The following is a 26,137-nucleotide window of genomic DNA, read 5'->3' on the forward strand; positions in this document are numbered from 1 at the left end:
CCCGTCACGACGGGAGCATTGCCAGTCGCGACGGGGACCCAGAGACGGGATTTTTGGGCAGTTTTGTAATTTCACGAATTTTAAAGATGAGACTTGATTTAAATAGAGGAAGCTCGTGAAAATTAGGGTTCATTCAGATTTGGAGCCCTAGAAACAAAGGAGGAGGCTAGAAGAGCAGCTTGTGGCGACCCAGATCAATTGCTTCAACTAGTTCTTTCTCTTCTCTTTAATTTTTCTATGTTATTTTCTGTTTCAATGTTAATTATGGATTTGATTATGGATGTTTTGAACTAAACTCCTATTTAGGGAGGTTGATGAATGTTGTATTAAGTTTTGCCTAGTTAATGAATAATTGCCATTCCTTCAGTCTTTATATGTGAAATTATCTATATTTGTGCTTAATTCCATGTGCAAGCTTGATCACCTTCTACATGTTTTATGATCTCAATTCAAAATCTGAAAAGTGAGAATTGAGAATGCTAAAATTGGATAATCTAGGTTTTGATGTGAAACGAGAGTATTTCCATAGCCTTTGTGACAATTAGATTATTGCTTAATGCTGATTCCATGTTAGTTTAATTAAGAGATTAATTAGAGAACGTGTGATTTAGAACCTAAAAGATCTGAAAAGAGTTAGGTTAATTCATAATCTGTCATTCACTTCAAGAAAATGTTAGCAATTAGACATTAACAATTGTGGTAAACTAACAACAGGATTCTCCTCCCTAATCTCTCATCTTGATTAATATTCACTTGTTTCTTTAAGTTTCTTGAATTTCTTTCTTCCTTTTTTCAATCATAAATACTTTTGATTTGCCAAATAGAATTATAAGTATAGTTTAGTAGTAATTAATCCAATTCCCTGTGGTTCGACCTCACCTGCGTGAGTTTACTACTTGATTACGTACACTTGCGTATTGTTCTTAATTTTCGTAACACTTATGTGTTTTTTATGGCTTTTGTTCTATTATTATGGCTTGTCCCTATTTGTTTAGAGTAGTTTTATAGTATGGTCAATGAACAAGAGAAAGGATCCATTTTGTGCTCATAATTTATACTTTAACAATTTTTTACTTTTAACATATAAGTATTTCAAATATGTTTAAGTCCTTATATTTAATATGGATTGGTTTTTCATCGCTCTTTCACATTACTTTTTTTTATTATATTGTGTGGTAATAGAATTTTATTTTTTTGTCATTTTGTAGGTTATTTTGTAGAGGGCCTACTGATAAGTTTAATTTTAAATATGATATGTTTGATATTGATTTTTAACAGTTTTAAATTAGGGTGCTAGTATATTGTTACTAGCCAAACGATAACACCTTTGGCTAGTTATACTTAGAAATTTTGTTGATTTTTTTAGTTGTTTAGTAATGTCGAGCTAGTGATATGGGTTGTGTGTTAAATTCTATGTTTGTATATTATTTTTTATTTTGAAGATTGTCATTCTAATATAACTATGTTTTTTGGTTTGATGTTGCCATGTTTTTTCGATTTCGCTAGTTCTGGCGACAACTATTAATAATGAGAAGGTATTTTTCAATGTGATGGAGTGTTGTTTGAAGACGTTATAACTTTATTATCTAAATTTTCGAGGACAGTTTTATCTCATGTGACTCGCGATAACAATTCTGCACTCATGATTTGGCAAACACATGCCCTTCAGTTAGATGATGAGATATCCTCGTTCAAGGAGGTTCCACCACTAATTGTAATTTGCTGCATTGTTAATCATGTGTGACTTTGTTCACCACGTTATAAAAAAATTTTAGCTTTTATAAAAAAAAAAAAAATTACAGAAATTACTCTACATGTTATTTTTTAATTCTTTTTTTTAAATTTATGTTTTAGGTTGCTCTAGTAGTTTTTATGTGAGTTATTATATAAATTTTGATTACAATTTAAATTGTCAAATTGATTGTTATGTTGATTTCTATATAGATTTTTGTAAAAATGTAAGAAAAAAACTGATTAGTTGTGAAAAATGAAAAAAACCCAAAAACAAAATAAAATAAATATTTTTGGAAAAATCGTATTTATGAAATAATATTAAGTATAAATACCATATTTATTCATTTATCTATCTTATATTTCCTTCCAATTTTACAGTGATATCTATAAAACTGCCCTATTTTTGCTCCACCCTTATCCCTCTCCAAAACCCCAACCAAACGCCGCTTCTTATCTTTCTTTCTTCTTACACAAGTTTCATCGAAAACCCAGAACCAGAACAACTGTAGAAGAAGAAGAAGAAAGATAAGAAACAATGGCTTCCATTACCGGTGTCTCTTTCATGTACCAGTCACCCAGTTTGGAACCTTACAGGAGAGTCTCATCTTGTACCACAACCACTGCTTCAGCGCCCCCTTCTTCTTCCTCTTCTTTGCCATTTCCCGATAAGTCTCACTCCAACAGTGTTTTGAGAGCTTATTACAACAAGGGTGGGTCTCGTCTGGGTCTTAGCTTAGTGGCTTCTGTAATTGCTACTCCCAATTCGGTACTAAGTGAAGAAGCTTTCAAAGGGCTTGGTGATTTTGACGAGGAATCTGTTGATGTTAGTGACTACGATGAGTACGATTCCGAAGGTGAGCCTGGTTCTGTCCCTGTTGATGGTGATGAGCTTGCTGTGGCCAAGTTGGGTCTTCCTGCTCGTCTTGTTGAAATCTTGGAGAGGCGTGGAATTACTAACCTTTTCCCTATCCAGGTACTATTTTTCGCTACTTCTCTTTCTTTGGTTCGAATCAAAATTGTTATGTGTTTGCAGTCCTAATTGGATAAACTTAAGGATTTAATCCTCATTCTAAGCTCTTTATATATATTTACGGATTAACGAAATTGGCCAAACTATGAAAATGTTAAAATTAGCAAAATAACGACATTGAATTTACATTTTCATTGGCACTGTAATTGTTGCACTGTGTAAGTTGTAAATTTATGGTCGTAAAATGATCAAATGGCCTTTTTATTTCGCATATAAACTTTAGGAAAATTCTACAATGTACCCCTTAAAATGGATATATTGATGCACCCCTATCTGTTTTAGCATCCGAACTAATTTTTTAGTCAAATTTTTTCTCATGGTCATGTACGTTATACTTATTTCAAACATCCTGCAAAATTTTAAGAAATTTGGAAAAGTTTAACATGCCGAAAATTATGTTCAAACAGTGTGTTGCACGCGTGACTATTTTATTTTATACGCGTGTAAAATAAACTGTTTGAACATTATTTTCTATATTGTAAATTATTCCGATTTTTTCAAAATTTTGTAGGATATCTTAAATAGCTATAACGTACATGAATATGAAAAAAAATTAGACTAAATTTTTTTTCTGGATGCCGAAACAAGTTAAGGGTGCACCAGTACATCCCTTTTAAGGGGGTGCATTGTAGAATCACCCTAAACTTTATTATTTTGCTAATAAAATTTTGTAAGAAGTTATTTTGCTAAGGGACTCTGTGAAATTTAGGGTGCTAATATTTAAAAAAAAATTGTTATATAAAATTGTTTTTATTTTTTAATTTTAATTTAGAATTAAATTTTTTAAAATTTTGAAAACAAAAATATCACTAAACAAATTTTTTTTCATAATCAATATTTTAGATTCTGACTCAAACCTAAACTTTGGGAGTATGACTCCATTCCTGGATTCGGACCACGGCTACGAACCCGACTTAAATAAAGTTAAAAATAAAAATGAAAATAAAAGTTACAGAATATATTTTATTTTTTGATTTTAAAATAAAAAAAAATAAAGTAATTATAAAATACATTTTTGTTTTTTAAAAATACAAATTTTACTTTTTTTGCGATTAAAAAATTAAAAAAATAAAAGTGTTACTAAACGCGAAAACTCTTTAATTATTGTGGTTATGTGATGAAATTTAGTTATAAAGCTACACAAGCTCTCTCTCTGCATAAATTTATATGTATGACGTTTTTTTACTTCTGATCGAACCCTGTACTCACAGTTATCCCTGATTTTTCATTGAAAGCCTTACTTTTATGTGAAGTGTTAGTTATTTTGTTAAGTCACTGATGATTCATACATTACTGCAACAATGTAGAGAGCCGTTCTAGTCCCGGCATTAGAGGGTCGAGACATCATTGCCCGCGCAAAGACTGGAACTGGAAAGACTTTAGCCTTTGGAATTCCTATAATTAAACGCCTCACTGAAGATGATGAAGAGCAGCGAGGTTCTCAGAGGTAGAAGAATTATGTCAAAGTTATTATTAGCTCATTTTCCTTTAAAATCTGTTTTGGGAATTTCTTAACTTTCTTTATATATTTCATAGGCGGAGTGGTCGTCTTCCTAGAGTTTTGGTTCTTGCACCAACCCGTGAGTTGGCAAGGCAAGTAGAAAAGGAGATCAAAGAATCAGCAACTCATTTAAGTACTGTCTGTGTTTATGGAGGTGTGCCTTATAGTGCACAGCAAAATGCTCTTTCACGTGGAGTCGATGTAGTTGTTGGAACTCCTGGTCGAATTATTGATCTGATAAATGGTAAAAGCCTCAAATTAGGAGAAGTTCAATTTATGGTTCTTGATGAAGCTGATCAAATGCTTGCTGTTGGATTTGAGGAGGATGTGGAATTAATCTTGGAACAGCTTCCAGCTCAGAGACAGAGTATGCTCTTTTCTGCAACCATGCCTGGTTGGGTGAAAAAGCTAGCACGAAAGCATCTAGACAATCCTTTGACTATTGATCTGGTACCTTTTTTATTTGCTCTGAAGTTAAATTCAAAGTTTTCATTGTTGTTCTGTGGATTATCAAATACCTTTGATAAGCTACATCTTATTTTAGCAAGGAATATAAATTTTGAATGCTGTTGTTAATCATTTTTTGTTTTTCCCAAGGTTGGTGACAAAGAGGAAAAACTTGCAGAGGGAATCAAACTTTATGCCGTATCAGCCAATGCATCTTCAAAACAGCCCATTCTCGGTCATCTTATAAATGTGAGTTTTGGCTGCCTTTATTTGATATGTTTTTTGCTTACAACTGTTATCAAGAATATTGTTAAAATGTCAACCTGAGAAAAGTTCTTTCCTTTCTTCTAAAAAATGCATCATTCTTCTGGAATTTGTGGATTGTTTCTGTACTGTAATATGTATAATGTCAGCTTACTTTCAAAGCTATAAAGGAGCAGTATTTCTTAGCTTTGAAAACTTTATGTTTCAGGTTTATGCAAATGGTGGGAAGACCATTGTTTTCACTCGAACCAAAAGAGATGCTAGTGAAGTCTCAATGTTATTATCAAATAACATAGCCTCTGAGGCATTGCATGGAGGTATATCCCAGTATCAGAGAGAGAGAACTTTAAGTGCGTTCCGGCAAGGGAGATTTAATGTGCTTGTAGCCACTGATGTTGCAGCCCGAGGACTTGATGTTCCTAATGTTGATTTGGTAATTACCTATACCCTTTATCGGTCTTTGAATTATCACCATATCCTGCTACTTTGTTTCTCAATTTCAGTTTCCTAAGCCAATGTATACGTATGCTATTAATTCATTTCGAGCAAGTTGTAAAGTGATTATTTGTGCTGAATTATCATTTCTTATTATGTGTGAAATCTTTTAGTACTACTATACCTTCAATTTTTCCAACTTCAGTTTATGTTTCAGTCATTAGCTTCAACATTTTTTTTTTCTCTGCATGCTCTTTATTGTAGCCTGTAAAGAGCAGAAATTTAGATTGTTATTTCTGCTGATTGAAAATTCATTGTTTACTTTTTTCCTTAGGTTATCCACTATGAACTTCCCAATGATCCAGAAATCTTTGTGCATCGATCTGGTCGTACTGGACGGGCAGGAAAAGAAGGTTCTGCAATTTTGATGTTTACTGGTAACCAGAGGAGAACAGTCATGTCTTTTGAGCGTGATGTTGGGTGCAAATTTGAGTTTGTTACCCCACCAACTAAGGATGAGATTGCGGAATCATTAGAGTCATTGTCATCTATTGACCGCGCGGTTGCTAGTTTTAGTAGTGGACGGGGTGAGGGGAATAGCTACGGGGCACGTGGGGGTGGTTTCCGAACCTCTAGGAGTTGGGGCGGTTCTGATAACAATGATTATTCAAGCAGGAGTAGTGGTCGAAGTAGTGGACGAGGTTCTGGTGGACGAGGCAGGGGACGTAGTTATGGGGGACGTGGGGGAGGTGCTCGAAGCAGCAGGAGCTGGGACAGTTCTGACAATGATGGCGATTCATTCAAGAGTAGTGGTCGAAGTATGAGAAAGCCCTACAATAGTTGGTCTGGTAACTCAAGGAGCAGCGGGGATGATTGGCTAATCGGGGGGAGACCATCAAGTAGGTCTCCATCAAGGGGAGGAGGAGGAGACAGGTATGCTATATACATTCTCTTTCAGCAATTTGTATTATAACTTTATCCAATTACTCATTGTGTTACTGACTAGATATGAACTTGAATACAGGGATTTTGGAGGTTCTTGTTTCAACTGCGGACAATCTGGGCACCGCGCATCAGACTGTCCGAGCAAGCGAGGAGGTTTCTAAGTCCAACACTGACTTTTTAGACTTGTGGAGGACTGTAGGGCTTCTAAGGGCCAGGGCAAACGTAAAACACAAGAAATTGCTTTACTGGTATGGCAGCCAACAAAGTGGCTTCCTGTCCCGCTGTATTTATCAAATGTAGTAAGATCCATATGCGAACCAAGATATTGGAATTTTCTCCTGTAATCTCATTGTTTATTTAAAATGATTTATATATATATAAATATATATATTTATATATTATTTGATTCTAGTGTCAAGTATATTTCTTTTGAAGTTAGCCGAAAGAAGTGTATTTCTTTAAGAAAAAAATTACAAATTACATGATCCGACAAGTCACAGACATGCACGTGTATTATGCATTAACATGATTTTTTTTTATTTTTGTCAATGGTATTCTAAGAAGAGATACTAGACACACTTTTTTTTTTCCTTAACACAATTTGCAAACATACGTGGTCTTTTAACCGCACTTATTATGAGTAGTTAATAGTATTGTATTTATTGCAACTCAATTATATTTTATTTTAAGCAGTAAATATGTTAAAAGATTGATTTGTTAGTTGAGAGAGAGTAGAAGAGAGGAAAATATGATTCTCATTCGAATAAATTTGAGTTCCGATCTTGTCTTTAAGAGCTTTAAACTAGTTTAGAAACAAAGCCTTTAGAATGTCAGCTAATTGATCTTTTGAAGAAACATGAGTTGTTTTGATAACACCTTGTTACACATTTTCACGAATCAAGACAGCCAATCTCAATGTGTTTAGTTATTTCATAGAACACTGGAATGACTGTTATGTGTTGTGCTGACTTATTGTCACAATACATTATTACAGGCCCTTTGTGTTCAATTTTTAATTCTTTGAACAAAGAAAGCAACTAAACTAACTCACAAGTAGTGTTAGCCATTGCTCGGTACTCAGCCTCAGCTGAAGACCTTGACACTGTATGTTGCTTTTTGCTCTTCCAAGAGATCAAGGAATGGCTTAAGAAAATGCAGTTTCTGGTTATTGATCTTATGGTTTCATTCCACGCTCCCTAATCTGAATCAGTATAGGTGTTCAAAAATAAAAATATCCCCTATCTTGGACAAGACTTTTTGTATTGCAAAACTCTCTATGCTGCATGAAGATGCTTGGTCTGTGGAGAGGCTAAAAATTGACTCAGTTTGTTCACTGATTATGAAATATCAAGTCTTGTTAGTAAAGTATTGCAGCTTACCCACAATCTTTCTATACACCATTGAATCTGTAGGTTTATCTTTTTCATCTTGACAAAGTTTTATATTAGCATCAATGGGATACTAATTGATTTGCTTCCAAAATAACCAAAATCTTCAAGTGATTGAAGGGCATAGGGTCTTTGAGACATGAAAATACCTTATCAAGATCTGGATATTTCAAGACCAAGGAAATACTTCAATTATCCCATATTCTTGAGCTTGAATCTTGTGTTTAGTTTAACTATAAGAGCTTCCAACTCTATTAAATTTTTGCTAACCAGAATGGTACATCAATATAGATTAGTAAGATGAGGAAACCTGTTTTGAAATACTTCATGAAGAGGGAATGGTTAATAGTTGAGTGCTTGAAGCCTTCATCAACTAGGGCAGTCGAGAATTTTTCAATCCACTGTCTAGAAGCTTGTTTCAGTCCATATAGGAACATGTTGGGCTTACATACTGCATTTGGTGGCATAGTCTCCCTCTTAAGACTATACCCTAGATGTATAGTTGTATATACATCCTCATGGAGGTCTCCATGTAAGAAAGCATTGTTAACATCTAACTGGTGCAAATACTAACCATGAATTGCAGCTAAAACAATAACTAGCTAAATTGTGACTAGTTTGGTAACTGGAGCAAATGTATCTGATTAATCCAAACCTTCCTCTTGATTGTACCCCTTAGCTCCAAGCTTGGCTTTGTACCTCTCTATCAAACCATCTACATTGTATTTTATATTATAGACTCATCTGCAACTAATAACATGTTGATGGTATAGTGAAGTTACCACAGTCCAAGTCTGGTTCTGTTCTAGTTAAGTGATCTCTATATCCATTGCATTATCTCATTCAGGGATTCCATGAGCTTGCTAAAGAGAACCATGCTCATTTTGACTAGAAACAGATAAAACCATAGTTTTGAAACAGGCTCAGTTTCAATTGAGGGGGAGTGAAACTGGTCACAAAAGCTTGATCTACTACTAAGGTATCCCCATTCTTATTATTCATCACTTATGAGATGTTAGCGGTTGATGGTTTTCCATGAGTATCAGGGTTGTAGGAATAGCCTATGATCTCACACAGCAAGGGATCTCCAAAGAACACACTAAAGAATATCCCACATAACCAAATGCACAACCACACACATACAAGCACACTGAATTTTCTCTCTTTTATTGAATTAAGTAATACCCTACAAATTGAGTATTATACTTACTTAAAAGTACAAATGAATTGGAGTCTAGTGTATATATATAGCTAACTAAACATATAAGAGTACTAACTGTCATAACTGTCCTACCATTATGACAATTGTACTTACAACTCTATAACAAAACAGTTACACTTAATAAACAGGTTTAACATTTCAGGTCATATATTCTAACAAGGGTGATTTCCATTATTCTGTCCAAAAGAATTATGATAGTTGTTCCTAGATGAAGAAGCACTTCTGTTGGAAAATTTTCCATACAATATGTACTTTACAGCATTTAGACATTGTGTGACTTGTCATGCCACATTGGGTGTATACCATTTTAAAATTATTAAGTTGAACACTTCTAGTAAATTGACTAGAATTTGAAGTAGACTTGTCAACTTCAGTGGGAGAAATTGTCAAACACCTCTGTCTCTCTTCTTGAATAAGTGAAGCATATACTTTGTTGATGTTGGGAGAGAATCTTGCATCAAAATCTGAGATCTAACACCATTGTAAGACTCATTCAGCCATACCAAGAACTCAAGAACACGATCTTCATCTTGGTATTCTTGGATTATCTTCATGGCTCCACAGTTGCACATTGGCTGAGGCCTATATTTTTGAATCAAGTCCCACAATGATTTGAGTTGAGTGAAATATGAAGTAACATTGTTAGATCCTCGTACAAGAGCCTGTTTATTGTGAATTATTTCAAAGACACGAGGTGCGTTCTTTTGATGAAAACGTTCTAGAAGATCAGGCTGAATTGTTGTAGCATCTTCCAAATACACGATGCTCTCCGCTATGTCTCCATATACAACATGTAATATCCACGAAATCACAAGATTATTACATCGATTTCTCATGTCGTAAGCTTCATTGTCTTCATCTGAAGCTGGTAATTTTTGCAAGCAATTAGTGCAACTGTCGTAGCTCTTCTGCATGAGCTGTAATTTTCACATCCAGATAAAGCTTTAAGAACTGAACTTGCTCCAGGATAATCACCATTATAGAGATGATAAGGACTTCGAACATCATTTGGAGTTGGATGATTATTCTAATCTAAAGCAACAAAGCGATTTGAAGTTTCAGAAGAAATTTGAGTTTGAATTCCTTCTCCATGAGCTAGCACAAGAAGGAAAGCAAGAAAACGATTAAGATTTAGGAAAAATTCTACTATGATACCACGTTAGTTGAGAGAGAGTAAAAAAAAGAGGAAAATGTGATTCTCAATAAAATAACTTAGAATTACATAGAAAGAGTTATATATATAGATGTAAGTTTACGAAATATATTCCGTGATGTACTTTTACGGAATGTATTCCGTGATGTACGACAATCATTAGATGAGGGAGTTATTTGATCTGAGGGCTAGGGTTGATCTAGGGGTAATTAGAGTTAAAAAATGGTACGAACCCTAAGACCCATTTAATGTACCCTGAGACTCATCTAATGTACCACGTAATACATTCCGTAAAAGTATATCACGGAACAAAATCGTGTCCCTATATATATATAGCTCAAATTACAATAAATAATGGTAAATTGGTTATAACTAACTCTCCCTAACACTACTAACTAACTCACATAACTCACAATTATCTAACTTTAGATTCTAACATAATTAATAATCTTTCTCAGTGAATATTTTAATTTAATAAATATTATAGAAAACTATTAATTATTTATAAAGCACCATCTCAAAATAATGTTAAATACCATTAATATCTAATATCAATACTTTTTCTAAAAATATTGATACATTATGCTAATTTATCACTATACTACTATCTTGTACATATTTTTTATGTATGAACTTTCGAAAAAAATGAACAAAAATAATTATTTCTCCATCCTCAAAATAAAATGTTGTAGTCATTGTTCGAAAAGAAAAAGAAGTAAAATGTTGTAGTAGTAAACATTCTAATATAACTTTTTTCTTAAAATTGCAAACAAAAATGAAAAAGGAAAAAATTATCCACAAGGTTTGTGTAAGAAAATATCCCTCCTTTAAGGAAGAAAAAATAATAATAATAAAAACAAATTCAAGCAGCCGGGTCGACCCGGTTAGGAAATGGAGGGTACCCGATAAGAAGAAGAAGAAGAGAAATATCAGTAGTATATAAAGCGAAAAATGTAGTGAGGGAGGAGACTAGGTGGAGGTTTACAAGGCCATTCATTTTTAGTATCTCAAACTCAAGGGCCTTATCCCCTCTCCCTCTGCATATTTTTACCTTATCCCTCTCCAAAACCCCAACCAAAAAACGCCTCTTCTTTCTTCTTCCACAACTTTCATCCACCATTTTGGTCTTCAAACTCAAAGCTCTACCAATATGGCTTCTATTATCGGTGTCTCTTCTATGTACTCGGCACCCACTCTAGTAGAGTCTTACAGGAGAGTCTCGACTTGTACTTCAACTGCTTCAACGGCTTCTTCCTCTTCTACTACTATTACTACTACTGCTACTACTACTTCTTTGCCATTTCAGGATAAGTCTCACTTTGGTAGTGCTTTGAGAGCTTATAGCAAGAAAGGTGGGTCTCGACTGGGTGTTAGCTTGGTTGCTTCTGCCATTGCTACACCCAATTCGGTACTCAGTGAAGAGGCTTTCAAAGGGCTTGGTGACTTTGAGGAGGATTCTCTGGATGTTAGTGACGAGGATGAGTATGAGTCTGAAGGTGAGGCGGGTTCTGATTCAGTCGATGGAGATGAGCTCGCTGTGGCCAAGTTGGGTTTGCCTACTCGCCTTGTTGAGACCTTGGAGAGACGTGGGATTACTAGCCTTTTTCCTATTCAGGTTCAATTCTTCACCATTCATTCATTTCTTTGGCTTTTACAAATTTATCTTAATTAAATTTTAGCTGTTTTTCTAATTATATTATATATATATACATACAAATACATAGTATATACTTTTTGATAAGCGCCTACTGGAAATTCAGCTGTTTTTCTTAACGTTTTAACTCCAATTTAGCTAGCTCAAGCTCGACACAAGTTTGATTATTATGTTTAGATGATTAAATTGAGCTACTCATTCGCTGGAAAAATATGTTATATAGCTACACAAACACAATGTGACTATAATATATTTACTTCTCATTGAACCCTGAACTTACATTTATTCCTTGTTATTGTTTTGTATATTTCACTTATTTTCCATTCAAAGTTCGCTTTTCTGTGAAGTATTAATTGTTAATGATTCACAAATTACTGTTTTCTGCAACAATGTAGAGGGCCGTGCTAGTCCCAGCATTAGAGGGTCGAGACATCATTGCCCGTGCAAAGACTGGAACTGGGAAGACTCTAGCTTTCGGAATCCCTATAATTAAACGCCTCACTGAAGATGATGAACAACAAAGAGGTTCTCAGAGGTAGACAAATTATGCCAAATTTGTTAGACTCGGCTACCTTTAAAATTTGTTTGAATGGTTTCTTAACTTACTGTATACTTTTCACAGGCGGAGTGGTCGTCTACCTAGAGTTTTGGTTCTTGCACCAACCCGTGAGTTGGCAAAACAAGTGGAAAAGGAGATCAAAGAATCAGCAACTCATTTAAGTACTGTATGTGTTTATGGTGGTGTGTCTTATGTTACGCAACAAAGTGCTCTTTCCCGTGGAGTCGATGTAGTTGTTGGAACCCCTGGTAGAATTATTGATCTGATAAATGGTAAAAGCCTCAAATTGGGAGAAGTTCAGTTTTTGGTTCTTGATGAAGCTGATCAAATGCTTGCGGTTGGGTTTGAGGAGGATGTGGAATTAATCTTGGAACAGCTTCCAACTCAGAGACAGAGTATGCTTTTTTCTGCAACCATGCCTGGTTGGGTGAAAAAGCTATCGCGGAAGCATTTGGACAATCCAATGACTATTGATTTGGTACTTTTTGTCTTTGGTCTTAAGTTAAATTCAAAATATCATTGTTCCATTCCTTGTGGATTATCAAATATCATTGATAAGCTACACCTTATGTTAGTATGGAATATTAATTTAAAAAGTTGTTACTGATGTTCTTTTTTATCTTTTCTTCAAGGTTGGTGAGCAAGATGAAAAGCTTGCAGAGGGAATCAAACTTTATGCCTTATCAACCACTGCAACATCAAAGCGGACCATTCTTGGCGATCTTATTACTGTGAGTATTGGCTTCCGTTTTTTTGCTTTTGCTTATAATGTTTTTAAAGAATTGTTTTTTACTCCTGTTGAATAATGAAATGACACTACTATGGTATGCTGTTGTAGTTTGACTTCCTTGCTGCTGTTATCTCCTCCCCTATAGAACTGTGTCATTCTTCCGGTGTATAACTGAATCATGTATAAGTTTACAATTAGAAAGGACCAGTATTTCTTAACTGTGAAAACTTTATTTTTCAGGTGTATGCAAAAGGTGGGAAGACCATTGTCTTTACACAAACCAAAAGAGATGCTGATGAAGTCTCAATGTCATTAACAAATAGTATAGCCTCTGAGGCATTGCATGGAGATATATCACAGCATCAGAGAGAGAGAACATTAAACGGTTTCCGGCAAGGGAAATTCACTGTTCTTGTAGCCACTGATGTTGCATCTCGAGGACTTGATATTCCTAATGTCGATTTGGTATGTACCATACTTTTGGATGGTTTCAAATTGTTATCATAATTTCTCACTTAAATAGATCCTCTGCTACCCTGTGTTTCTCTATTCATTTTTTTTTTCAATTGATTCAGTATGAGTAAATTTGAAAAGAAATATGCGATCTAACTAATTAGACAGTAGATTATAGCAGATAGATAACAATAACATATATACATTTGACTTTTTTTTTTTTTCTGAATAAGAATTTGCAGGATCATTAGCTTTAACATTTGTTTTCTCTATATGTTCTTTATGTAGCATGTGGAACACAGAAATCTAGATTGTTCTTCTGCTTATTATAAATTCCTTCTTTACTTGTTTTCTTAGGTTATCCACTATGAACTTCCCAATGATCCAGAAACCTTTGTGCATCGATCTGGTCGTACTGGACGAGCAGGAAAAGAGGGTTCTGCTATTTTGATGTTTACTAGTAACCAGAGGAGAACAATAAGATCCCTTGAGCGCGATGTTGGGTGCAAATTTGAGTTTGTCAGCCCACCATCTATTGATGAGGTTTTGGGGTCATCTGCTGACCACGTGGTTGCCACTCTTAGTGGAGTTCATCCTGAATCGATCAAGTATTTCACCCCCACTGCACAAAAACTTATTGATGAACAAGGAACAGATGCTCTTGCCGCTGCAATAGCTCAACTGAGTGGCTTCTCTCGGCCTCCTTCATCTCGCTCTCTTATCAACCATGAGCAGGTTCAGTATTTGTGCTGATTTATTCTTATTTTAATTTTAGTATGTATTTTTCCAGTGCTAGAGAACCAATGAGATAATTGTTAAATCAATATTTTATGAGTTCTTATTTCTCTAATTAACAAAATTGACATAGATTCAAGGAGTCCTATTATCCTCAGAGCCTTCATCATTAGCAGACTAGCAGTAATTTTGCTTTGAGTGCTGTAAATTTCTATATTTATGATTTTTCATGAAATTTAGAGCTTCTCTGAGTTTAACTTTCAATATAGCTGTACAGGATTTTGTTTAGAGCTTATAGAGCACACTTATCAATCATTTAATTGTGAAAACATTTTTATTATGTAACCTTCCCTTTGTTGGGTAATCAACATGTAAGGTTGTGATTTTCCAAGTCATGCAATTAGCATTTGATTATACCATTTAATCTGAATGTTTCTATTTCAGGGTTGGGTTACATTACAATTGACCCGAGATCCCGCCTTTGCAAGAGGATTCTTGTCTGCTAGATCCGTCACTGGGTTTCTTTCAGATGTTTATTCTGTAGCTGCTGATGAAGTTGGGAAAATTTTTGTTATTGCTGATGAAAGGGTATGTATCTATCTACAATATGGTGTGCTTATCTATTCTTTGAGCTCCTATACACATGATTTGGTTCATAACAAGTATTACTCATATTTATGTCAGGTTCAAGGGGCAGTTTTTGATCTTCCAGAGGAGGTTGCAAAGGAGTTGCTAAGCAGAGAATTACCACCTGGAAACACCCTTTCCAAGATCTCCAAGGTTTGTCACTTTTCCATCATAACGATTTTTGCATGACAACATAAGTTTGTGTGTACTTAATACTGATGGGAGAGATATGTTGCGCCAATTGCAGTTGCCACCCTTGCAAGATGACGGGCCTTCTAGTGATAACTATGGAAGGTTTTCTAGCAGAGATAGAAGTAGGGGTCGAGGTTCTGGTGGACGAGGTGGGGGACGTAGTTATGGAGGACGTGGAGGAGGTTTCCGAAGCACCAGAAGTTGGGACGGTTCTGATAACGATGATGATTTATTCAGGAGTGGTGGTCGTAGCGTGAGAAAATCTAACAGTAGCTGGTCTAGGAGCTCAAGGAGTGGTGGGGATGATTGGTCTAGGAGTTCTAGGGGCAGTAGTGATGATTGGTTGATTGGAGGAAGATCATCAAGTAGGTCTCCATCAAGGGGGGGAGGAGACAGGTATGCTACTACATTTCTCTTGGATTATTTGTTTATTCATTAGTACTTTGTGCAATTTCTGACACACTAAATATGAACTTGTAACACAGAAATTTTGGAGGTTCCTGTTTCAACTGCGGGCAATCTGGGCACCGTGCATCAGAATGCCCGAGCAAACGAGGCGGTTTTTAAGTCCAACACTGACTTTTAGACTTGTGGAGGACACAAGGGCTTCCCCCTTTTTTGCCAGAGTGGTTCACAGAGACAGCAGCACACTACTTCTCAGTTCTCAGTGTTTTAGTTTGTGCTGCGCAAATTGATTCAAAATCTAGAGATGCCATTCCATACAGTTATAGCAATCAAGCTTGAACTATCCTCTCGTAGATATCTAGTTCCCTATATAATGTTTGATTGTTTTCTTTTGACACTAAATCAATTTCCTGTGTTAAGTTAATGTAGTTCTTTAATTATAGCTTTGACAATTTCAATATACCCAACATTAAAATTCTACAATGATATTAGTTTAAGGATTCTATAAATAATTCACTTAAAGTCACAATCATCCTTACAAACATGGACTCTATCAAATTTTATGCTAATCTCTAATTTCATAAGGTCTCAAAATCTTTATATTTCCTAACTTGGATAACAGTGCCTAAACTTACTTGGTTACACGCCCAAGAGAATGTTGATGTTAGGGGTGTTCATCCGATCCAATCCGTACTTTTTTGGTCAAACAACATCCAATTCGCATTAAGTGCAGATTTTATATTTTAGATCCAATCCGATCCGCATAAGAGTTTAAATCTAATCCAATCCGCAATAGTGCGGATTGGATCGGTTATTTTTTTAATAATAAATTATTTAATATTTCATAGAAAAAAAATTAAAAAAAAGACTATTGTTTCTTAATCTCCAATAATAATCTATTTACATCTCTATTTATATACAAATTAAACCAATATACATATATATATCAATACATATATACTTATTTTTAGATTTACACTAAAATATATATGTATCTAATTACTAAAATAAATAAGTTAGTATATATATTTAAACTTTATGTGTATGTGTCTATGTGAATAAGAATTATTTTTCTTGTGTTTTTTATTACAAAATAAATAAAATGCACCAACTCAATATATTACTAAAAAAGATTAAGAAATTAGAAGTTTGTGTCTTTTTTTAATTAAAATATATATCATATTATAATTTTTTAAAAATATATATAATTAAGTACGGATTGGATTGGATCAGTTACTTTTTGAGGTCAAACAACATCCAATCCGCACAAGTGCGAATTTTAGATTTTTCAATCCAATCCAATCCGCACAAGTGCGGATATCCGCATTTTGCGGATTGGATTGGATTGGATCGTGCGGATTGGATTGGATCGGATACTTTGTGAACACCCCATACTTGTAGAAACTCCTCATACTTCTTCACATCGTCGAGAAAGTTGGGATTGGCAACAAGTCCCTTGATTAGAAGAGTGTAAGTAAATGCGATTTCATCATCAAACATCTGTAAGTAAACTGAAATTCCGTATTTTAATATTCCCAGTTTGATTATTTAATTAAATGATTAATTAAATGCGGAATAATAAAACTTGTACTGAAAACGGTTTTCTGTAGTTACAGAATGCAACTCCGTAACTCCAGAGAAACCCAGAAAAACAAACAGTGCATAAAAGTAAAAACACACAAGATTTTTGTACGTGGTTTCAACAATCCTTTCAGATTGTTACTAGTCCACGGGGCCACGCCCAGAGATAAGATTCATTAGATCGGTATCAAAAATACAAAGTAATTGACTTATGCATAAATAGACTCCCTCTTATTGTATGCCGCAAGCTTGATGTATTCCACCTACTAACCGAATCTTGATAAAACTCCAAGTGCTCGAACTCCCTTCGATCACCTTGAAGAGTGCTTGAATCCTCCCGATTCAAGGCTTAAAGGCTATCTCCCGAAAGCCTATACAACCATCTCCCGAAGGTTGTGTGCTTGTATCCTCCCGATGCAAGACTTCAAAAGCAATCTCCCGAAAGCTTGTAAATACCCTTCTCCCGAAGGTGCACTGATGTTCTTCTTCGTTGTAGACTTGAATACAGACTCAAGACAATACAAACAACAAATAAACAGAGTAAGAGTAGAACAACTCTTCTCTACAAATCAAAGACTCTCTTTTCTTATGATATGAAAGTGAATAAGAGAGTTAACATAACAAAGACACTCTTTCCTTAAGATATGAATATAATTCTAAGTGTATAAAAGAGATACAAAACCTAGCAGCTATAAGATGTATTTATAATGAATATACATCTCATAGACAGCTTACATTCGGTCTGAACAAGACCTCAACCCACTAGAAACTTCCCTAAAATAATTCTTCAATCAGTCCAGGAATTTCCGTTTCTGTACATACAGAATCGTGGGCAGTAACTACAACTTTCCTTTTATAGAAAAGGAAAGTCTAGCTCCGGTTTTCTCTTCAAGAAACCTGATCTTAGAAAATGGGAAACTCAACACAAGATCAGAATAACAGCTGGTTAGATAAAAAACGAAATGGGTAACCAAACTTACCATTTTTACCTTTTTTCCAAAAATAGGAAAGCTAGACAACTTTCCTTTCAAGTTTGATTTACACAAATATGGAAACCAAATCAATATATGCCAGCCGAAATATACATTAAATAATAAAATATTTTTGTCAATTAAATATGCCAAAAATGGAATTAACAATCTCCCCCTTTGGCACTTTGATTGACAAAACATTTTATTATGAGAAAACCTGCATCAAGTGTTAGAAACCAAAGCAAATAGCTTTTTAAAGATTAAAGAGTATAAAAAATACTCCCCCTGCATGAAAGCTCTCTAACACATAAAACATATAACTTTTTTTTTGACGGAAAAGCTTGCAAACCGAAGAACCCAACTTTTTAAATGGAAAAGTGTTAAACCACAAACAACTTTTTAAACGGAAAAGTGTTAAACCACAAACAAGCAACTCCCCCTAAAACCAAGGGTCCAGAGTTGTAACAAAAAGTTCAATGAATCCAAAAAATAATACTACTCCCCCTTTTTGTCTATCAAGGAGCCAAAGTTAACAAAAACAAACATGGACAAGGTCATAAGTTCAAATAAACATTAATAAAAAACAAAAGATAAAAGATTGAACCACCTATTCATCATCATTGGGTCGGAAGTATTTCATGATGCTGTCCATCTTCCTAAGAAGCAAGGCCTGACTGGTCTCCATTCTTCCCAAACGTAAGTTGAATTCTGCCATTTCTGTAGGAGCAGAAGTGGAAGCAGATCCAGCAGCAGGATCATTTGTAAGACCAGGGGAAGCAGACCGAGCCTTTCTTTGAGCAGCTTTTCCTTGAGGAGGCTTCTCAGGAATTTTGAAAGTGGTTCCAACAGCAGGCATCTCAATTGATTCATTCTCAAGAATCAATTCCTCTTGATCAGATAAAATTTTATAGATTAAGTGAGGAAAAATGAGATTGAGCCTAGGTTTCTTACCCTTTCGAAGAGAGACAATTTGCTCCCAAATCATGTCAGCCAAATCAATTTTAGCGCCAATTGAAACTTTATACAAAAAGAAAGCAAGTTCATTTGAAACATTTACCGGATTGGAGCAAGGAAACCAATTGGATAGGGCAAACCTCATAAGAGCAGCATGTTGATAGGTGAGTTGAGACATATGCATGATGTCGGAAAGTTCAATTTCATCATCACCAGAGAGATAACCGAACACCTTTTGACGATCAAACTCCACATCAGTTGGCTCAATTCCCATAGGCAAATTGAGAGCCTCAGCAACATCCTTCACAGTGAAGGAATACCAGTGTCCTCTGACAAAAACTTTGCCAAACATGAAAGAGTCCTCATCGAGAAACTCATCAGTGATGTTAGCATAAAATTCCTTCACAATTCTATCCACATACCCATCAAAACCGATCAAGGTATCTACCCATTGTCTTTCTTTCAGCATGTTATACACTCCAAAAGGCTTATGAGCAATAACATTAAAATTTTTCTCCACAGTAAAATTCCTATTCTCATAGAATTTCATATCTCTAGCATGATCATTATAACAAAAATAATGAGAGTGAGGCTTGAAGTTATCAAGAGAAATACCAGAGGGCCTCTTTCTTTTCTGTGGAAGAACAGGATTAGAGACAATGGGCCTTTTTCCTTTGTCCTTCTTTGGAACAGCAGGAGGCACTGGAGCAGATTCTGTAGTGACAGGCTCAGTTTCTGGTTCTTCACTCTCGGATCCAGAATCATCAACAACAGGAAGATCTTTGGGCACAAAATCTTCACTTGAATCGGACAAACCCTCTGAATCATGATCCTCCTCACTTTCTTCTGGTTCAGAATCCGAGGAAGAGACCGAAGGGGGATTCTCCTTGAGATTTTTGCCCTTTGAAGATGAAGAAACCACCTTTTTCCCTTTGGATGCAATTTTAGGTTTAACCACTTCAGGCTTTGAAGGAGTGGAAACCTTGGACCTTGTTCGAGAACTCACCGTGGGCAAGGTCACCAAAGCTTGGTCGACATTAGGAGCACCATTCGAAGAAGAGGACTTCGATAATGTGTGATCGGATGAATGGGATTCATCATGATCACCCAACCCAGGTGTTGGAGAAGCAATAGGAGAGGCACCAACAAGAGGAGATGAGAATTTTGCCACTGATTTTCGAGCTTGGGTCTTCGATTTCTTGGCAGACTTCGTCGGAGCAGAGGACGAACCAGAAGCTCCGGTTGCTGGAGCAGGCGGCACAGGCGGAGACACCGGTGAAGCAGAAGCAGAGCCACGAGTGGGCTTCTTGGATGGTTGGGCATTCTTAGTTTTGGCCATTTTTTTTTCTTTGAAACCCTAGAACACAAACCCTCTTACTTTGAACAATGTTAGACTTTTGAGAGAAAACAATAAAAAGAGAAGAGAGAGATGTGATCGTGGGATAATGGGGAGTTGAGAATATATAACTTCCAAATTTAAATGCCCAAATTTAAAAAGAAAAACTGAAAAGGAAGGTAACTTCCTTACCTTTGACCCACGTGTGGAGAGCAAAAAGGAAACCAAAAAACAATTTTCAAAATTTGGTCAATGTTTCCTTAAATGAAAAAAGGAAACCAACAATCCCCACAAAATCTAAGAATTTAAAGGCCCTTACCAAAACCGAAATTGCCACCAAAAAGGAAACCAACAAATAATTAATTATTTAATTACAAGTTTCCTATACACATCAAAAAGACCAAATCTCCACAAATAAAGGAAACATTCTAAATAAAAAATACAATTAAAACATGTTTCCATAAAATAAAAAATAAAAGAAAAAAAAAATATACAAGGATTCGAAAATGAATTCGAAAAAAAATATGCCCCCCTTTTTCTTTTATTTTTTCAACATATGCCCCCCAAAGAAAAAAAATGCAAATAATCAACAAGAGAACACACCAAGACACAAAAAGCACTAATCACCACTTAAGAGCAAAAATTGTGTCTAAGAACATAATGAAACATAACAAAAAATAACAAAATTTTTAACAAAGCTCACTTGACTACTCGATCACGAATTTTTTTTTTTTTTTTTTATTTTTTGATTAAAAGACAGAAAAATAAAATAACCTTGATATTTTTGCAGCTAGAATTCACAATGTCCATTTGTCTTTGTCCCTGATGAAAAAATCAAACTCATAAGAATAATCAGAAATTAATTTATCAAACTAATGAAGTAATAGAATGACGTCATACCGGTTCACAGGAAAAATTGACTCCATCACCAAGAATATTAAAGCACATTAAACAGTATGTAATAGCTTTATAACACCATTTTCGAGAAGAAACAAATTTTACCACAAACTGTGTCAAGCATTAGTGTGTGAAAGTGTAAGCAGGGAACATTGCCCAATTTGTCAAAAAGACTTTTTCTGATAAATTGTACCCATAGGAGACGCTGTCACACTACCTCAATGGTAGCCCTTTTCAATGGTAGCGTATCTTCTACATAACTCCTAATTACATAGTTCCAACTTACTCAGAGATGGCTTTCACACATTGAGATAGGTAGCTCTATTCATCCAATGGAGCTTGAACACACAGTTTTTGAACAACAACATTCGAAAATGGTAGCTTACATAACCCTGTTTGATGAACCTGAATATTCCTGTGAGGAGTGGACAATTTTTCCTGACAAACCTGTATGACATCATAATATTACAACATTAGCAATAAAATAATGACTGAAATTCTTTTAAGGTTGAAATTTTCTTCTAGGACAAAGACAAGACATTATGAACTCTAAGACAACGCAAATATCAAGGATTATGGAAAAAATAAAAGCATTAAACAGTACAAACCCCTAAGGATTTCCTTAGAGAAATAAATCGGACCGAGTCAAGAGCTTTAGTAAAAATATCTGCAATTTGTTTGCTAGTTTCAACATATTCTAAGACAAGAATTTTATTTTCCACAAGCTCTCTAATAAAGTGATGACGAATGTCTATGTGCTTAGTGCGAGAGTGTTGAACAGGATTCTTAGAAATGTTTATAGCACTAGTGTTATCACAAAAAATGGTTAAAGTTTTCAAATCAAACCCATAATCTGCCATCATTTGTTTCATCCATAACAATTGGGTACAACAACTACCCGCAGCAATGTACTCAGCCTCTGCTGTGGACAGAGAGATTGAGTTTTGCTTCTTGCTATGCCATGAAACCAAATTGTTTCCAAGATAGAAACATCCACCACTAGTACTTTTTCTATCATCAGCATTACCTGCCCAATCAGCATCACTAAAGCAAACAAGGTTAGAATTAGTGTCTTTTGAAAACCAAATCCCAAAATCAATAGTGCTATTTACATAGCGAATTATTCTTTTCACAGCAGAAAGATGGGATTCCATGGGATTAGCCTGATAACGAGCACAAACACCAACACTATAGCAAATATCAGGACGACTAGCAGTAAGATAAAGCAAACTTCCTATCATACTTCGATACAAGGTTTGATCTACCTTTACTCCTTGTTCATCTTTGCTTAATTTCAAAGTTGTGCTCATGGGAGTGTTGGTATGTTTGGCTTTCTCAAGGCCAAACTTTTTCACCAAATTCTTTGCATACTTGCTTTGAGTGACAAAAGTTCCCTCATCTGATTGCTTCACTTGAAGACCGAGAAAGTAAGTGAGTTCACCTACCATACTCATTTCGAACTCCTTTTGCATTTGGGAAACAAAAACCTGCACTTCAGAGTTAGAGGTAGAGCCAAACACAATATCATCAACATATATTTGAGCAACAATCACATCAGAATTAATGTTTTTGATGAAAAGTGTTTTATCAACATTTCCTCTCTTGTAATCATGAGAAAGCAAGAATTCAGTTAGACGCTCATACCAAGCACGTGGTGCTTGTTTTAGACCATACAATGCCTTGTCTAACTTATAAACATGATCAGGAAAATGTGGATCCTCAAACCCTTTAGGTTGTTCCACATACACTTCTTCTTTTAACAGCCCATTCAAAAAAGCGGATTTGACATCCATTTGATACAATTTAACACCAAGAATGCAAGCTATGGAAAGAAGTAACCTGATCGATTCCAGTCTAGCTACTGGAGCAAATGTTTCATCAAAGTCAACACCCTCAACTTGAGTGTATCCTTGGGCGACCAACCTTGCCTTGTTTCGAATGATAGTGCCAAACTCATCACTCTTATTTTTGAAGATCCACTTGGTTCCAATGATGTTCACAAACGGTGGTCTTGGAATCATTTTCCAGACTTTGTTTCGAACAAACTGATGAAGCTCATCCTGCATAGCTAAAAACCAATCTTCATCCATTAAAGCTTCTTTTACAGATTTAGGTTCTAAAGAAGAAATAAAACATAAAAATTGAATTATATTGGCATATTTTCTTCTTGTAACCATGCTCTCATCCAAGTTTCCAATGATGAGATCTGAAGGATGATTCTTTTTAACCCTGGAGGATGGTTCCCTCTGTATTGGATCAGTGATTGAATTTAAAGGATACTCAGATTCTTTTGTTGTTGGATTTTCTGTAGCAACAGATTCCTGCACAGTAACCTCGACGACTGCTTCTGAAGCTTCGTCTGGTTCCTTTTCCTCAGCAGCAGGTTTCTCAAGCAAATCTTCAATCTGTTCTTCTGTGGAAAACTCAGAAAAATCTTTTAGATCATCAGCAACAACATTAGCAGATTCCATAACAGTTTGGGTTCTCATGTTATACACACGATATGCCCTACTATTTGTGGAATATCCTAAGAAAACACCTTCATCACTTTTAGAATCAAATTTACCAATGTAATCACGATCTCGTAAAATATAACACTTACATCCGAACACATGAAAGTGACTTACATTTGGTTTCTTACCTTTCCAGATTTCATATGGTGTTTTGTGAGTACCGGGCGCAAGAATACTCGTCGATGGTATAGCAAGCGTTGTTAATGGCTTCGGCCCAAAGGCGCTTTGTGAGCTTCTTGCTATTCAACATTACTCTAGCCATTTCTGCTAGAGTACGATTCTTTCTTTCAACCACTCCATTTTGTGGAGGAGTTTTAGGAGCAGAAAATTCATGAGAAATACCGTTAGCTTTACAAAATTCATCATATACGGTATTTTCAAATTCCTTACCATGATCACTCCTAATCCTAACAATTTTGCCAATGTTACAATCTTTTTCAACTCGTAATTTCAAACACAGAGTTTGGAAAGCTTCAAAAGTATCAGATTTTTCTCTCAAAAAATCCACCCATGAGAATCGAGAAAAATCATCAACACAAACAAAAATATATCTTTTACCATTCAAGCTTTCTACCTGGATTGGACCCATTAAGTCCATGTGCAAGAGTTCGAGAACTCTAGAAGTATTCACATCTGGGACACTCTTGTGAGAAATTTTCAGTTGCTTACCTAACTGGCATGGACCACATTTTCCCAATGACTCTTTACCTAATTTAGGTAATCCTCGAACAATCCCTGAAACAGATAATTTTTTCAGATTTTTAAAGTGAATGTGCCCAAGTTTTTCATGCCATAGGTCAGTAACATTTTCAATGACAGAATGACAAGTGGCATGCGTAGTGAGAGTATAACAATTATCACTAGATCGCAGCCCTTGTAACACAATTTCATCAAGAATATTATATACATAGCAATGATTGCTATCAAAGCTCACATAATAACCCTGATCACAAATCTGACTAATGCTAAGTAGATTAGCTTTTAGTCCTTCAACCAACATGACATTCTTTAGTTTAGGAAGCCCTTCGAACTTGAGAGTTCCCATTCCTATGACTTTACCAGTAAGACCGTTACCAAATGTAACTTCTCCACAGTGCATTGGTCTTATGTTCACAAGAAATTCTTTTTCACCTGTCATGTGTTTGGAACAACCACTATCAAAATACCACATGTTAGAAGCAACAGTTTTAAAACAAGTAGAACCTACCAAGCATTTGTTTTTGACAACCCATTTTTGTTTTTGTAAAACATGTTTATTTCCAATGTAATTAGATTTAAACATGTTATGCATGGTTATGCATTTAGGTCGAATGTGACCTTTTACTCCACAAAAATGGCAAATAGGAATGAAACGTCTTCCTTTCCCTTTGAAATTGTCAAACTTACCGTGCTGCTTCTTTTCTGTAACAACAGAGTGTTTTGCTGTCGAGACAGAGACCTGCGAGGTAGAAACAGTTCTTCCAGAAACAAAACTATTAGTGGTATTAGACACAGGTTGATTTGGAACATAACCCAGCCCAGCATGATTGGTTTGGCCAGATTTTTGAATTTTTTCAAAGATGGTGGAACCAGGATTTAACATTTTAACATTCTTTTTAATGTTATCAATTTCCTTGGTTAAAGAAATAATTTTTGACTCTTTTAAAGACAATTCAGATTCACAACATTTGAGTTTATCTTCCAACTCATTAATGTTGTTACACAAAATTTTATTATCTTTAACCAGGGAGCGATTTTCAGCACTAGTTTCCAACCACTTACCAAACATTACCTTGTAGGATTCAATCATGGAATCCTCATCAATTTCTGACTCATCTGATTCGGATCTGGATTCTTCCTTGTTGTCATTGATCAGGATATTGTTCAAGCAAATGCTTTTTCCTTTTTCCTGCAAATTTCTTGACAAAACACTTGTTAGGACAACTTTTTCTTTTTCATCCTCACTACTCTCAGAATCATCACTCCAAGTAACATTCAATCCCTTTTTATTTTTCTTTAAGGTATTAGCACATTCAGATTGAGTGTGACCAAAACCTTCACATTCTCTGCATTTAATACCTTTTTTATTGTTAGATGGAAAAGGTTTAGAGGGAATGTTACCAGAAATGTTACCTTTTGGGTTCTTTGAAAAGAACTTTTTATTTCCACCAGATTTCAAGAATTTTTGGAAATTTTTTGCCAATAGAGCCATTTCATCATCATTTTCATCATCAGAAACAATATTTTCAGAAGCATTAAAGGCAATACCTTTGCTTTTCTCATTCGAGAGATTTTGCTTACTCTTTTTCTTGATTTGTTGATTCAACTCAAAGGTTCTTAAAGATCCCATGAGTTCCTCAACCTTCATTTTGCCAAAATCTTTTGCCTCTTCCATTGCAAGCAATTTTGTATCAAACCTGTCAGGAAGAACT

General features: G+C 35.2%; 2 protein-coding genes across 2 annotated transcripts; both read left to right on the plus strand.

The window, feature by feature from the left end:
• The first annotated feature begins 2,096 nt into the window (after positions 1–2,096).
• On the plus strand, positions 2,097–6,730 carry LOC115719640 (DEAD-box ATP-dependent RNA helicase 3, chloroplastic). Its single transcript, XM_030648757.2, has 7 exons — positions 2,097–2,707; positions 4,072–4,211; positions 4,301–4,715; positions 4,863–4,961; positions 5,185–5,409; positions 5,746–6,344; positions 6,436–6,730. The coding sequence occupies exons 1-7, from the start codon at positions 2,270–2,272 to the stop codon at positions 6,515–6,517; spliced, it is 1,998 nt and encodes a 665-aa protein (XP_030504617.2). The 5' UTR covers positions 2,097–2,269; the 3' UTR covers positions 6,518–6,730.
• Positions 6,731–11,076: 4,346 nt separating this feature from the next.
• On the plus strand, positions 11,077–16,000 carry LOC115718617 (DEAD-box ATP-dependent RNA helicase 3, chloroplastic). Its single transcript, XM_030647431.2, has 10 exons — positions 11,077–11,734; positions 12,169–12,308; positions 12,396–12,810; positions 12,965–13,063; positions 13,303–13,527; positions 13,873–14,250; positions 14,695–14,838; positions 14,935–15,030; positions 15,125–15,465; positions 15,555–16,000. Exons 1-10 carry the CDS (start codon positions 11,270–11,272, stop codon positions 15,634–15,636), a joined length of 2,385 nt encoding a protein of 794 aa, XP_030503291.2. The 5' UTR covers positions 11,077–11,269; the 3' UTR covers positions 15,637–16,000.
• The last annotated feature ends 10,137 nt before the right edge of the window (positions 16,001–26,137 follow it).

This window comes from Cannabis sativa, chromosome 2 (genome assembly GCF_029168945.1).
Source record: "Cannabis sativa cultivar Pink pepper isolate KNU-18-1 chromosome 2, ASM2916894v1, whole genome shotgun sequence".
Lineage (NCBI taxonomy): Eukaryota > Viridiplantae > Streptophyta > Magnoliopsida > Rosales > Cannabaceae > Cannabis > Cannabis sativa.